General features: G+C 37.4%; 1 protein-coding gene across 1 annotated transcript in view; it reads right to left on the reverse strand.

Annotated features, from left to right (window-relative positions):
• The window catches only part of LOC130456970 (zinc finger protein 585A-like), a 47,916-nt gene that overhangs the window by 13,051 nt on the left and 19,080 nt on the right, over positions 1–15,785 (reverse strand). Inside the window, exon 8 of the mRNA XM_056814784.1 lies at positions 12,325–12,417. Within this exon, the coding sequence (XP_056670762.1) occupies positions 12,325–12,417 (93 nt within the window). The remainder of the gene's footprint in view (positions 1–12,324; positions 12,418–15,785) is intronic.

Here is a 15,785-nt window from a genome sequence, read left to right on the forward strand (position 1 = left end):
CTAAAAGCTGAGACTAGAACTCAAACTCCATAACGTTGTCTCTACATTCAGTCTTTCTTTTTCACTTTGACTGTCTGTACTCTCAGTCCTCTCTTCACAGATAATTATACTACTTGGTGCATACATACAGAAGATTTATATTATTTCATGATGTATCATCTGTAGGCATAATTTTCTTTTTTTTTCTTTAAACCCTTACCTTCCATATTGGAATCAATATGTGGAACCAATGTGTATTGGTTCCAAGGCAGAAGAGAGCAGTAAAGGCTAGACAATGGGGGTCAAATGACTTGCCTAGGGCCACACAGCTAGGAAGTGTCTGAGGTCAGATTTGAACCTAGGACCGCCTGCCTCTAGACCTGGCTCTCAATCCACTGAGCCACCCAGCTGTTCCCCATACTGTAATTTTCTAAGGGATCATTTTCAATCTCATCTTTTCTATTACAGTAACTGAGATCACAGGATGAATGCCAACACTACTTTTTTCTATTGACCTGAGCCATAAGGAATTTACTTTTTTGGAATAGTCATTACTTATTTCTTTTTAAATAATTTATCCTTAAATACCACTTATCACTAAAATAAAAATAGAATCCTTATAATAAACACCATATTAAAAAAAGAAAGACATTAGGGGGTATTTAATAAATTTCTTTCTGCAGTGATTCCAGGTATTATGGTGGAGTATATAATTCTTTTGGGGTTCATGCCGTAATTAGATTAAACCATGATTGTTTCTGACTATGGGCACCATGTCCTTTCTGTTACTCAACTGCACATCAAATTCTTTCCAAACTTCTGAGAAGGTTGAACATTTATGTGTGTGAAGATCATTTACAGCTCTGTTCTAGGGTCCTGCCCAAGACCTTGCATTCCTGGAGCTACCTCTAGTAAGAGAATCTTTAAATGTATAGGCTCCATATGTAGAATGATTCATTGGGGGGGAGGTGGATGTTCTAGGAGATTTAACACGACAAGTGAGGAGATTTAACATGCTGGTCTCCCAAAGAATCAAAAGGGAGATTGTGAAAGGAAATATGCCCTTCCCCCTTTCCCTACATGTACCTCACATGGGACCTGGAAGCAAGGACTATGTAATGGAAATCATGGAGTAGATTAGCTGATGAGGATAGAATGGCAGCTGGAAAAAGCCAGCAATGGAGTCAAGAATATCAACAGAGAAGGGGGATGGGCAATCTTCCCCTGCACAGCACCATTGGGAGCCAAGATCAAATTAGAAAGCATGGCTGGCTCGAGAGATGTCATGTGTGAGAGTTAGTGAAGAATAAATAGGAGAATAAATTTGATAAAGTGAGGTATGAGTGAATTTTGGCCTTTTCTCTTTTATGTTTGTCACTAACCAGACCTGCCTGTGAGGGTGGCTAGGGGCCCTCTAGGAGGCCATAGAATAGCCACCTAAGTGAAGCAATAAGGAAAGTACTTTCATATTTCTCACTCTTATTTTTCCATCTTTCTTTTCCCCCTACTCTCTTTGATTAATAAAAATATTTATTTATGGCTAGTCTCATAATTTTAATTATTACATTTATGGCAACCATGGAGGAATCAGATGTTATAGAATTACTTCATACTCTGTTAACGGATGACGAAAGGAACATGATCCTTTCTATTGTGAACGGATCTCAAAATGATGATACAGTATGTTGGCACCTAGAAAACCTGAAATGGAATTGTAATTCAACCAAAGATTACATCCATCTATGTGAGACTAGAAATGCATTATTAAAGGGAACAAAAGCTTACTCTGACAGGCCAAGTGATTGGACTAAATTCGATGACCTCAGACAGGGAGAGAATAAGAGACCAACTCAGTTCTATGACAGTTGAACTAGGTTTTAGGTATCATGGCATGGATGTCTCCAGAGGGATAGATGCCAGACTCATAAGGATTCATTTTGTAAAGAATCATTCCTGAGAGATTAAGGACTATTTTAAGAACAATTGCCCAGACTGGCCCATCATGGACATAGAAAACCTAAAGACGACAGCAGCATAGGTGTTTGAGGGCTATGAAAGATGAAATAGAGAGAAAGCTGAAAAAGAGGAACTAGAGAGATTTTGAAAGGATAAAACTGAATAAGAGGTGAAATTAAAGAAGGAAAAATATGAATTAGAAAAACAAATAAAAGAAAGAGATGAAGGACAGACAGAGGTCATAAAAGAATCCATGAAGCAACCAATGCCATATTCTTTTTGTGGGAAACAAGCTCATGTAGCTATGAGTTGTAGAATGAGAAACAGAAGGTGGAGAAATAATAATAATAATATATCCTCCAATAGGTCCAGTGATTATAATGGATAAATTATAACTCAGTTCATAATACATCTCAAGGAATCTGTAATTATTGTGGAGCACCACAGAGAAATAGTCAGAATGACCAAAGTGATGGCCAGAGGTATGGCCAAAGGAACCAAGATGTATGATGATACTTGGGAGGGGAAGGGACCTCAATAAGCCTGGAGGTGAATTTGAAGCCTGTTCAGACCTCACTGTTCTCCTCTCCACAGTGAAGAAATCTGTAATGCAATCTTAAATACAGCTCTACACCCAGAAGACAAGGTATAAATAAAGTACTATTAACCACTGCAACAGCTACCTAAATCATAGAAAAGGTCTCTTGGATACATTCCTTGCATGTAAAACGGGTACTCTCTACTGACACTGAGTGACATCCTATCACATATAGTGCATTTGCTGCTTTTTCTTTAGCTTTAATTTTGCTCTTAAGTTTAAATATTAATCTAATGTTACTTTCACTTAATATGTTTTAATTAATAGCTATGTGTTCTTACATTTTCCTTATTTGTATCTTCTTCCTATGACTAGACTAGGGTCAATGCCATTATAAAAGTCCATAGACAAGTTGGACAAACTCTTTTCCATGGCAAAGCCATGGGTCCCGATGGACTCTGGGTCTGCCACTGGATCCATCAAAACTCTGTTTTGTCATGGGAAACAATTCCAGTTCAAGAAACGAGACGTGACTACAGCCTGCACCATAGGAAGGTCACATATTACTAAAATAGCATTTTGCTCCTTTTTGCTCTGTTAACTGTTACATAGATGATGATGGATAGACTCCATCAAAAAGGTTACAACCTATATCAGTAACCTCGAATGAATTTAAAGAACTGAAAATAACAGTTGATTTAAATAGGTCTTCAGAAGTGTTTTTTTAGATATCTAGAACCACCATTACCTCTGACTGATCATTTCCCTACCTTTGACTAATGTGTGACAAGAGACATTCAACACAGATTGTGGAGGGGGAGGTTTTTTTGCTTTAGGGCTCATTCAGTACAAAGAAGCTGAACCTAATCCAATCAGGTGCCCTCAGAGCCCAGAGAGGCCATGACCCCTCCCCCTTAGAAAGCAGAGTTCTCTGAAAGAACCAGCTGAATCTAATCCCATTAAAAGTCTCCAGAATGCAGGGAAGCCCAGGCTACCTACCCATCCTCATTGACTGCTGGACTTTAAGCCAATCAAAAGCCTTCAGAGGACAGGAAGCACAAACCCCCAACAACCCTCCCCTAGAGACTACACCAAGATATCTTCTGTTAAAGATCCAAGAGGGGAGACTGATAGAAGTCCCCAAAAAACAAAGAAAATGAGAGGAACAAGAGCACAGACAAATACGGGGAGTAAAGAAGGGGTGAATTTGAGCAAACAACAACAAAGAAGAAAAACTACAATAGATAGCTACTACTCAGCAAATGGAAGAGAGGGGGAGAGATCAGCAAACGATAAACCATAAATCCCAGCGAATTGGATACAGGCTGTGGAAGAACTCAAAACACAACTAAGAGAGTCTGAAGACAATTGGGAAAAGAACCAGAGTAAAACAACTAGTATCAAGTGATCTCACAAGGCAGCAGGACACTATAAAACAAAACAAAAAGAATGAAAAAATTGGGAAACATGTGAAGCATCTCATTCACAAAACAGACAATTTAGAAAATCGTTGAAGAAGAGACAATTTAAGAATAATTGGTCTACCAGAAAACCACAACAAAAGAAAAAGCCTGGACATAATACTAGAGGAAATTATCCAGGAAAACTGTCCCGAAATCCTAGAACAAGGGGGGAATGTAGAGATTGAAAGAATCCACAGATCACCGCCTGTATTTAATCCCCAACTGACAACACCAAGAAATGTTATAGCCAAATTCAAAAACAATCAGATGAAAGAACAGATATTACAAGCTGCCAAGAAGAAGCCATTTAGATAACATGGAAACATGGTGAGGATAACACAGGATCTGTCTGCAGCCACACTGAAGGACCAAAAGGCATGGAATACGTTATTCGGGAAAGCAAGAGAACTAGGTCTACAGCCAAGAATAAAATACCCATCAAAACTGACTATATTCTTACAGGGGAAAGTATGGTCATTTAACACAACAGAAGAGTTCCAAGCATTCATAAATAAAATACCAGACCTGAACAGAAAATTTGAAGTCCAACCACAGAACTCAAGAGAATCATCAAAAGGTAATTAAAAAAAAGGGGAAAAAACAACAACAACAACAACAAAAATTTTTAAGAGACTCAATAAGTTTAAATGATATGTATTCCTATAAGAAAAGAGGTCATTGGCAACTCTTAAAAACTGTTGCTATCACCTGAGCAACTAGAAGAACTACACTTAGAGGGAACAGTGACAAACTGTATAGGATGAAAGGACAAGACATAAATAGGTATATCAATATATGCATGCAAAAATACATATACATGTGTATGTATATATATATATATATACACATACACATGACTAAAGCTAAAAAAGAAAAGAGGTTATGACTAAAAGAAATGGGAAAAGAAACAAATGGGGGTAAATTTATATGTCACAAAGAAGCTCATGGCGGGAGGGGGGAGAACATCGATACACTGGAAGGGTAAAGAGGTTGGAGATAGGAAATACTCAACTCTTACATACTTTGAAACTGACCCAAAGAGGGAAGAACAATCCAATCCATGGGGGAAGAGATTAGATTTGCGCCCTATAGGGGAATAGAAGGGAGGGGGGGGGGGATTATAAAAAGACTACAGGGGAAAATAAGGGAGGGAATAAGAAGGGAGTGGGGTAGAAAGGGAAGTACAAGGGGGACTGATTTAAAGTAAATCACTGGACTAAAAGGGAAGTACAAGGGGGACTGATTTAAAGTAAATCACTGGACGAAAAGGTAGAGCTGAAGAAGAAAGGTTAGAATTAGGAAAGGATATCAAAATGCCAGGGAGTCCACAAGTGACAGTCATATCTTTGAACGTGAATGGGATGAACTCACCCATAAAATGTAGACGAATAGCAGAATGGATTAGAATCCAAAACCCTACTATATGTTGTCTTCAAGAAACACACATGAGGCGGGTAGACATCCACAAGGTCAGAATTAAAGGATGGTGTAAGACCTTCTGGGCCTCCACTGACAGAAAGAAGGCAGGAGTGGCAATCATGATATCTGATAAAGCCAAAGTAAAAATAGACCTGATCAAAAGGGATAGGGAAGGTAATTATATTTTGTGAAAAGGGACTTTAGATAATGAGGAAATATCACTAATCAACATGTATGCACCAAATAATCTAGCACCCAAATTTCTAATGTAGAAACTAGGAGAATTGAAGGAAGAAATAGACAGTAAAACCATATTAGTGGGAGACTTGAACCAACCATTATCAAATTTAGGTAAATCAAATAAAAAAATTTAAGAAAGAGGTAAAAGAAGTGAATGAAATCTTAGAAAAATTAGAATTAATAGACATATGGAGAAAAATAAATAGGGGTAAAAAGGAATACACCTTCTTCTCAGCACCACATGGCACATTCACAAAAATTGACCATACATTAGGTCACAGAAACATAGCACACAAATGCAGAAAAGCAGAAATAATAAATGCAGCCTTTTCAGACCACAAGGCAATAAAAATAATGATCAGTAATGGTACATAGAAAAGCAAATCGGAAATTAAACAATATGATACTCCAAAATCGTTTAGAGAAAATATCATAGAAAAAATTAATAATTTCATCGAGGAAAATGACAATGGCGAGACATCCTTTCGAACCTTTTGGGATACAGCCAAAGCGGTAATCAGAGGTAAATTCATATCCCTGAGTGCATATATAAACAAACTAGGGAAAGCAGAGATCAATCATTTGGAAATGCAAATAAAAAAACTCAAAAGCGACCAAATTAAAACCCCCCAGCAGAAAACCAAACTAGAAATCCTAAAAATTAAGGGAGAAATTAATAAAATCGAAAGTGATAGAACTATTGATTTAATAAATAAGACAAGAAGCTGGTACTTTGAAAAAACAAACAAAATAGAAAAAGTACTGGTCAATCTAATTTAAAAAAGGAAGGGAGAAAAGCAAATTAACAGCATTAAAGATGAAAAGGGGGACATCACCTCCGATGAAGAGGAAATTAAGGCAATCATTAAAAACTACTTTGCCCAATTATATGGCAATAAATATACCAACCTAGGTGATATGGATGAATATATACAAAAATACAAACTGCCTAGACTAACATAAGAAGAAATAGAATTCTTAAATAATCCCATATCAGAAAATGACATCCAACAAGCCATCAAAGAACTTCCTAAGAAAAAATCCCCAGGGCCTGAGGGATTCACCAGTGAATTCTATCAAACATTCAGAGAACAGTTAATCCCAATACTATACAAACTATTTGACATAATAAGCAAAGTGGGAGTTCTACCAAACTCCTTTTATGACACAAACATGGTACTGATTCTAAAACCAGGCAGGTCAAAAACAGAGAAAGAAAATTATAGACCAATCTCCCTAATGAATATAGATGCAAAAATCTTAAATAGGATACTAGCAAAAAGACTCCAGCAAGTGATCAGAAGGGTCATCCACCATGATCAAGTAGGATTTATACCAGGGATGCAGGGCTGGTTCCATATTAGGAAAACCATCCACATAATTGACCACATCAACAAGCAAACCAACAAGAACCACATGATTATCTCAATAGACGCAGAAAAAGCCTCTGATACAATACAACACCCATTCTTATGAAAAACACTGGAAAGCATAGGAATAGAAGGGTCGTTCCTAAAAATAATAAACAGTATATATCTACAACCATCAGCTAATATCATCTGCAATGGGGATAAACTAGATGCATTCCCAATAAGATCAGGAGTGAAACAAGGATGCCCATTATCACCTCTACTATTTGACATTGTACTAGAAACACTAGCAGTAGCAATTAGAGAAGAAAAAGAAATTGAAGGCATCAAAATAGGCAAGGAGGAGACCAAGTTATCACTCTTTGCAGATGACATGATGGTCTACTTAAGGAATCCTAGAGATTCAACCAAAAAGCTAATTGAAATAATCAACAACTTTAGCAAAGTTGCAGGATACAAAATAAACCCACATAAGTCATCAGCATTCCTATATATCTCCAACACAACTCAGCAGCAAAAACTAGAAAGAGAAATCCCATTCAAAATCACCTTAGACAAAATAAAATACTGTGAGATTTAAAATGGTTGAGGTCTTAAACTGTAGTGATTAAAATAGTGGAAGATATAAATTGTGATAGATATAAGAGAGCGTGAGTAAATTTGACTGCAGAAATATGTTTCACTACAGTGTCTTGGGTTTAAAATCAAATATAAGGTGGTCACCGGGGAAATATTCCCAAATATTCAAATACCCAAGTCAATTGGGTTTTATAGAGATTTTAATTAACAATACAATGAGTAATCAAAGAAAGAGAAGGAGAGTAAGAAAGGAATAAGTATGAAGGGCCTCAAGCCAATATGGCCTAGACCTGAGTCTTAAAAGAGAAATCAGTCAGATTTTTAACACTCACCACAAGGTCTGACTAAACAAGGATTCTAGTAACACCAGGCCAGCTTCCTTCCTCAAAGAGTCTTCCAGCCAGAGATTGTTTCAAAGGGCCTCTCCAAAGAGCCTCCAGAGCTCCTACCCCAGAGATACAGAGCCCCTCAGAGGAGCTCCTCAAAGAACTCTCCTTCAGGATGAGAGTCAGAAATCAAGATCCCTGAATGAGTCTTTTCAAAATGAGCTCCCTCAGAAACAGATCCAACTCTTCTCTGAGCTCTTATTTTTAAGGGCAAAATCTCCTACGTCACCTCCCCTAAGTCCTTACATCTACCAATCATTGTAGATGTTTCTAAAGGACTGCCCATTTTGAATACACAGCTGAGTAGTTTTAATCTCTTTAGTAAGTTATGAAAAAATGCTGCTGTGTCAACAAATTTCATTAAGAGAAAACCCCTGAGTAGGTTTTCACCTTTTAGGTCTAAGTACTCTACAAGTTGCCCACCTTTATAGGTTCTTAGTATCCCATTGTATCAATTCTAAAACAGTCATGACTCAAAGAACTACCTGTCCCTTCCATAAGCATGGATCAAAGTACTTTTCATTGTTCTCAAGGAGCTCTCTGTCCTAAAGCAGTCCTAAGTAGGGTGGAGTAGGGATATTCCCAAGGCAAGGAACCCCCACACTCAAATAGAGTTCTCACCATCTGCTAGGGAACTTTTTTAAGTAGAAGATTCCCAAATGGGGGAAACCCCTAACATTCATAACTCTGAGACATTTTGAGGTTTACAATACCTAGGAATCTATCTCCCGAGACAAACACAGGAACTATATGAACACAACTACAAAACACTTGCCACACAACTAAAACTAGACTTGAGCAAATGGAAAAACATTAACTGCTCATAGATAGGACGAGCCAATATAATAAAAATGAACATCCTACCCAAACTTATTTATCTATTTAATGCCATACCCATTGAACTCCAAAAAAATTTCTTTACTGATTTAGAAAAAACCATAACAAAGTTCATTTGGAATAACAAAAGATCAAGGATATCCAGGGAAATCATGAAAAAAAAAAAACCCACAAATGGGGGGTCTTGCAGTCCCAGACCTCAAACTATATTACAAAACAGCAGTAATCAAAACAATTTGGTACTGGCTAAGAGACAGAAAGGAGGATCAGTGGAATAGACTGGGGGCAAGCAACCTCAACAAGACTGTATACAATAAACCCAAAGATCCCAGCTTTTGGGACAAAAATCCACTATTTGAAAAAAACTGCTGGGAAAATTAGAAGACAGTGTTGGAGAGATTAGGAATTGATCAACACCTCACACCCTACACCAAGATAAATCCAAAATGGGTGAATGACTTGAACATAAAGAAGGAAACTATAAGAAAATTAGGCGAATACAGAACAGTACACATGTCAGACCTTTGGGAGGGGAAAGACTTTAACACCAAACAAGACATAGAAGGAATCACAAAATGTAAAATAAATAATTTTGACTACATCAAATTAAAAGGCTTTTGTACAAAAAAACCCAATGTAACTAAAATCAGAAGGGAAACAACAAATTGGGAAAAAATCTTCATAAAAACCTCTGACAAAGGTTTAATTACTCAAATTTATAAAGGGCTAAATCAATTGTACAAAAAACCAAGCCATTCTCCAATTGATAAATGGGCAAGGGACATAGATAGGCAGTTTTCAGATAAAGAAATCAAAACTATTAATAAGCACATGAAGAAGTGTTCTACATCTCATTTTATAATAAGAGAGATGCAAATCAAAACAACTCTGAGGTATCACCTCACACCTAGCAGATTGGCTAACATGATAGCAAAGGAAAGTAATGAATGCTGGAGTGATGTGGCAAAGTAGGGACATTAATTCATTGCTGGTGGAGTTGTGAACTGATCCATCCATGGAGGGCAATTTGGAACTATGACCAAAGGGCGATAAAAGAATATCTACCCTTTGATCCAGCCATAACACTGCTAGGTCTTTACCCCAAAGAGATAATGGAGAAAAAGACATGTACAAAAATATTTATAGCTGCTCTCCTTGTGGTGGCCAAAAATTGGAAAACGAGGGGATGCCCATCAACTGGGGAATGGCTGAGCAAATTGTGGTATATGTTGGTGATGGAATACTATTGTGCAAAAAGGAATAACAAAGTGGAGGTATTCCATGGAGACTGGAACGACCTCCAGGAAGTGATGCAGAGCGAGAGGAGCAGAACCAGGAGAACATTGAACACAGAGACTAATACACTGTGGTATAATCGAACATAATGGACTTCTCCATTAGTGGCGGTGTAATGTCCCTGAACAATCTGCAGGGATCTAGGAGAAAAAACACTATCCATAAGCAGAGGACAAACTGCGGGAGTAGAAACACCGAGGAAAAGCAACTGCCTGACTACAGCGGTTGAGGGGCCATGACAGAGGAGAGACTATAAATGAACACTCTAATGAAAATATTAACAACATGGCAATGGGTTCGAATCAAGAACACATGTGATACCCAGTGGAATCACGCGTCAGCTATGGGGGGTGAGGGGAGAGGAAAAGAAAATGATCTTTGTCTTTAATGAATAATGCATGGAAATGATCAAATAAAATATTATAAAATAAAAGATGAGTTTCTGGTTGTTTTTCAATTTACTTTTCTCTAGATTTCCAATGGGAAATTTGATTTAAAAAAATTTTTTTTTACTTGAGTATATGGAATCAGTATTTATGTTTTTGATTTTGAAAGATAAGTTTACAATACCTATTAACCCTGATACTAATGTATACCCAAAAAACTTAGACTATGAAAACCTGCCATTGAGTGTGAAGTATTATGTGACTTTAATATTTGTATCTAATTCCAGAAGAAGGGATCACTAAGGAGCTACTGTACAGTGCAAAGAAGCACAAGTCAAGGAGACCAACAATCCCTGTGGGATGGATAAGGATCTAGGACAAGACAGAGGACTTGTTTTGGGGATTGAGGAAGCAGCTGTATGGCAAATTCAGACACTGGACTTCCTTGGGCCAGGTTTCTACAAATATCTTGCGAATCTTAAATTTACTCAGATTCTACTTTAGAAGATTTGGTTAAGCTATTCCCCTATTATAACAATGGAGATCCTTAATGGGCGATGTATTGGGAACTTTTAAAATTACTCCACCCTACTCAGACAGTGCCTGAGGGGAAGATAAAGTTGTAAACTCCTGATTGAACAATGAAAGTCCCCAACTCATACCTTATAGTAAAGCTAGAACATTAAGCTAGGCCTATTTTAGATCTAATACAAAACAGTGTTAAGTACTTGTAAAGGTTAAATTAGTACCTGAAAGGTCAAGCAACTTACAAAAGTCAAGGGTAACAAATAGGTGTGAAGTACTCAGAAGATTTAGTCTAACCAGAGAAAAGAAAACCAAAGAGGGGTTAGACCCAAAGAAGGGTCTAACATCAGATATTAACACAGAACCACCTATCTCTAGGTCGGCCTCTTGATCCACTGAGCCACCAACTGCTTATTTTTTAACACTTTTAAAAAAGGAAAAATATTATGCACAAGTAACCTTCATATAAATTTATCATTCAATACATTACTTGTAATGAGCCAATAGAAAAATGTACCTTTAAATATATTAACAATCAATTCATTTTGTTGATTGGTTGGGGAGCTAAAAACAAAAAATGAATTTCCATCCCTCAGTAAAAGAAGTTCAACAATTCACCTCCTGTTTTCTCTATCATATATGTATGAGCACGCTCAGTTTTCTACTTAAAAATGAGAATACAGCTAGTGGTTCAGTGGACAGAACACAGAGCAAGGTCAGGAACACCTGAATTCTAATCCCACCTCAGAACCTGCCTAGTACTGTGACCCTGGACAAGTCAGCTTCTGCTTCTTCATCTGTAAAATGAATATCATAATATCCCCAACTTCCTCAGGTTTATATAAGGATCACATGAGATTTAGAAAATGCCTGACATAGAGTAGGCTGAGTAAAAGACAGCTATTAGTTTTTTCATTGTTAATTTTATTTTGATTATTCTCTCCCTAATTCTACTCTTATTTAATCTATTAATGTCGTCATGCTTCCATTCCCTTATTTCCTAATGAACTAAAAGGATTTCCATTCCAAAACACTGTCTTTTCCCAAGATTACCTAAGAGTGTGGTTCATGATCTACTGCTACTTCTCAAACCATTTCTATTTTTTTCCCTAGATATTGAGGTTCCTGACAGCATGGCCTGCCTCTTCCATTCTCTTTGGGGGAAGTAAATTATTGAGGGGACTTGGATCCACACCTCCCTTTTATCCTCAGGATCAGACCATAGGAAATGCTTAATCAATGCTACTGACTCATTGCCTAGACCCAGGACTGATCCCATCAAGATCATTAAACTACAAGGAGGGGTAGAAAATTCAATGCTGAAAGAGCAGCTGCTTTTCAACGACTCACCTATACAAGTACCTGTCCCAGCTTCTCCCTCTTCATTCTGTACATCTTCTCTCTTCAACAGGAAGAACAAATCTAGTTTGGAAACTGGAATCCCTGCAACATGGAGAGAATAAAGAGCTGAGTTCAAAGAGCTATCTGAGAATTCAAAAGTTTTAAACTAAAATTTTTGTGCATTTCTTCTGTTCTCAGAACACCTCAGTTTCTCTTAATATTCCAACCCTTTCTCCCTATCAGATAGTAATTCTTTATCAAAAAAAAAAAAGAAATTTTAATGAAAAAGGGGAAGATAAAAACATTTGGTAAAATCAATCAGAATGTCAAAAATCTGCCATCATATGCAAAGTTCCAGAACTCTCAGTCTGCAGGCTACAAATGATCAGTCAAGAAGAAATGGAAAATCAGACAAGTAAGAAAACGTAGAGGGACTATGTTGTAATCCAAGACAAGATTGGTCAAAACTCCATGAACACAAAGGCTAGTCATCCAAAGGTCTGTCATAATCAGGACAATACACATTTCCCGACAATTAAAAAATTCCAAACAAAATAAATACAAACTAAAACAATAAATCCACATGTAGCATTAAAGGCTATCCTGCTGGTCAGCAATGCCTTCTGGTTCTGGATTTCTGTGCATTTCAAAAGCCAGTTTAAAAAGATCTTTTCTTTTCTTTTCTTTTCTTTCCTTTTACTTTCTCCTTAGCACTCTGAGCCCCAGGCTCCACACGCATTCCTCCTGCTTCAACCAAATTGAGTGGGAAAACCTCTCAGACCAAATGTGCCCAGTCAAGCCCTGGCTGCCCATTCTTCTTCTTCTTCTTTTTTAAATATTTAAACCTTATTTTATTTGGTCATTTCAAACATTATTCATTAGAAATAAAGATCATTTTTCTTTTCCTCTCCCCCCTCCCACCACCCTTCCCATTGGCAATCCTTGATTCCTCTGGGTGTCACATGTGTCCTCGATCCACACTCATTTCCATGTTATTGCCTTTTGCATTAGGGTGTTCGGTTAGAGTCTTTCCCCCATCATATCCACTCCACCCCTGTAGTCAAGCTGTTGCCTTTACTTGGTGTTTTTACACCCACCATTTGTCCTCTGCTTGAGGGTAGTGTTTTTTTTCCTTGATCCCTGCGGGTTGTTCAGGGACATTGCATTGAGACTAATGGAGAAGTCCTTTACTTTCAATTGTACCACAGTGTATCAGTCTCTGTGTACAATGTTCTCCTGGCTCTGCTCCTCTCACTCTGCATCAATTCCTGGAGATAGTATGGGCATTAGACAAAATAGAAGATTTCCCAGTATTTGTAAAGAAAAGACCAGAATTCAGTGGAAAGATTGACATCCAAACACAAAGAGCAAGAGAAACATGAAAAGGTAATGTGAAAGAATGGGAAAAGGAGAAAAGTGCTTCCCCCCCCCTTTTATTCAAACTCTTCTATAAGATCCATAATTAGATCAAATTATATGTACTAATATTTTGGGGAAATGTATGTGTAACTTTCAAAAATTGTAAGCATAAATAGAGTAATCAGAAGAGGCACTCATAGGGAAAGATTGGGGCACTAACACGATTTGGAGGGGGGAAAAACAAAAAGAAAGAAAAAGGGAGTGGGAATCAATGATGGTATTAAGATACACTTGAAGATATAGAAATAAATTAAACAGAACAATCTTTGTCACAGAAAGATACATATGGTAAGGGGAGGGGAAGAATTCTCTTAGAAGGAGAGGAAAAGAGAGCTAAATGGTATTACATAAACCTTATGCTCAGTGAAATCAACTCTGAGAGGGAAGAGCATCTAGATCCATTTGTATCTTGAATTCTATCTTATTCAACAGGGTAAGGGAGAAGGGAAAACTAAGGGGGGTAGGGGGGAGGGAACACAAAAAGGGAGGGAAGGAGAGGGGGGAGGGGAAGGGAACAAAAAGGGAGGGGCTAGAAAGGGAAGCACAACAAGGGAGGGGACTAGTGGGACTGATTTAAAGTAAAGCACTGGTTTAAAAGGTAACAGCAAAAGAAGAAAGGTCAGAATTAAGGGAGGATACCAAAATGTTGGGGAATTCACAAATGACAATCATAACATTGAACGTGAATGGGATGAACTCACCCATAAAACATAGACAAATAGCAGAATGGATTAGAATACAAAACCCTACCATATGTTGTCTTTAGGAAACACACATGAGGCAGGTAGATACTCACAAGGTCAAAATTAAAGATTAGAGTAAGACCTATTGGGCCTTAATACAGACAAAAGAGTCGTTTTCTTAAACTGTGACTGTGAAAACATGTTTTCAAGGCTGTGAATTGGCAAAACTGTAAAGATAAATTTTAATCTCTTGGTTTTATATTAAAAAATAAAGTGGTCGCCATGGGAAAAATTCCGAAAATATGAAATACCCAAGTCAGCTGGGTTTTATGGAGATTTTAATTAATACAAATAAAGGAATTAAGAAAAAGTAGAGAGAATAAGAGAAGATATAGTATGAACAGCCTAAGCTAACATGGCCTAGGCCTAAGCCTTAAGAGAGACTAGTCAGTCGTTTATCACTCACCACAAGATCCTTCCAAGCAAAAATCTAGTGTTCAGCGAGACCCAGCTACTCCAACTAGTTCCAGCTCCAACTCAGCTACCCTAACTGAACTCAACTCCAGAGCCCTCTAACTCCTTCCTTTTAAAAAAATTTTCTCCTATGTCACCTCCCCTAAATCTCTATGTCTACCAATCACAGTAGACGTTTTCCAAAGGAATGACCATTCTTAATTCATACCTGAGTAGACTAATCTTGTCCTTTGCAAATTGCCTTGATTAATTTGATCTGCAAGGTACTTAGCACCCTTTTGTATTATATCTAAAAATAAACCTAGCTTAAGGGTTCTTCACTTTAAGTATGGGTTGGGGACTTTTCATTGTTCAATCAGGAGTTTTACAACTTTATCTTCCCCTAAATTATGCCTAAGTATGGGTGGAGTAATGTTAGAGTTCGCACCTACATTCCTGACCAAAGTCCCATCATTGTTTTAAAATGGGGAATACTCCTAACCAAATATTCTAAGGTAGAGTCTGGGAATTTTTAAGATTCACAAGTCTGAGAAATTTTAAGATGCACAGCCTCAACTGACAGAAAGAAGGCAGGAGTTGAAATCATGATATCTGACAAAGCCAAAGCAAAAATAGACCTGATTAAAAGGAATAGGGAAGGTAAATACATCCTGATAAAACGGAGTACAGACAACAAGGAAATATCACTAATCAACATGTATGCACCAAATGGTATAGCACCCAAATTTCTAATGGAGAAACTAGGAGAATTGAAGGAGGAAATAGATAATAAAACTATACTAGTGGGAAATCTGAACCAACCACTGACAAGTTTAGAGAAATCAAATCAAAAAATAAATTTAAAAAAAGGTAAAAGAGGTGAATGAAATCCTGGCTGCACTTTCACTCAGGCCC

The sequence above is a fragment of the Monodelphis domestica genome, chromosome 2 (genome assembly GCF_027887165.1).
Source record: "Monodelphis domestica isolate mMonDom1 chromosome 2, mMonDom1.pri, whole genome shotgun sequence".
Taxonomy (NCBI): domain Eukaryota; kingdom Metazoa; phylum Chordata; class Mammalia; order Didelphimorphia; family Didelphidae; genus Monodelphis; species Monodelphis domestica.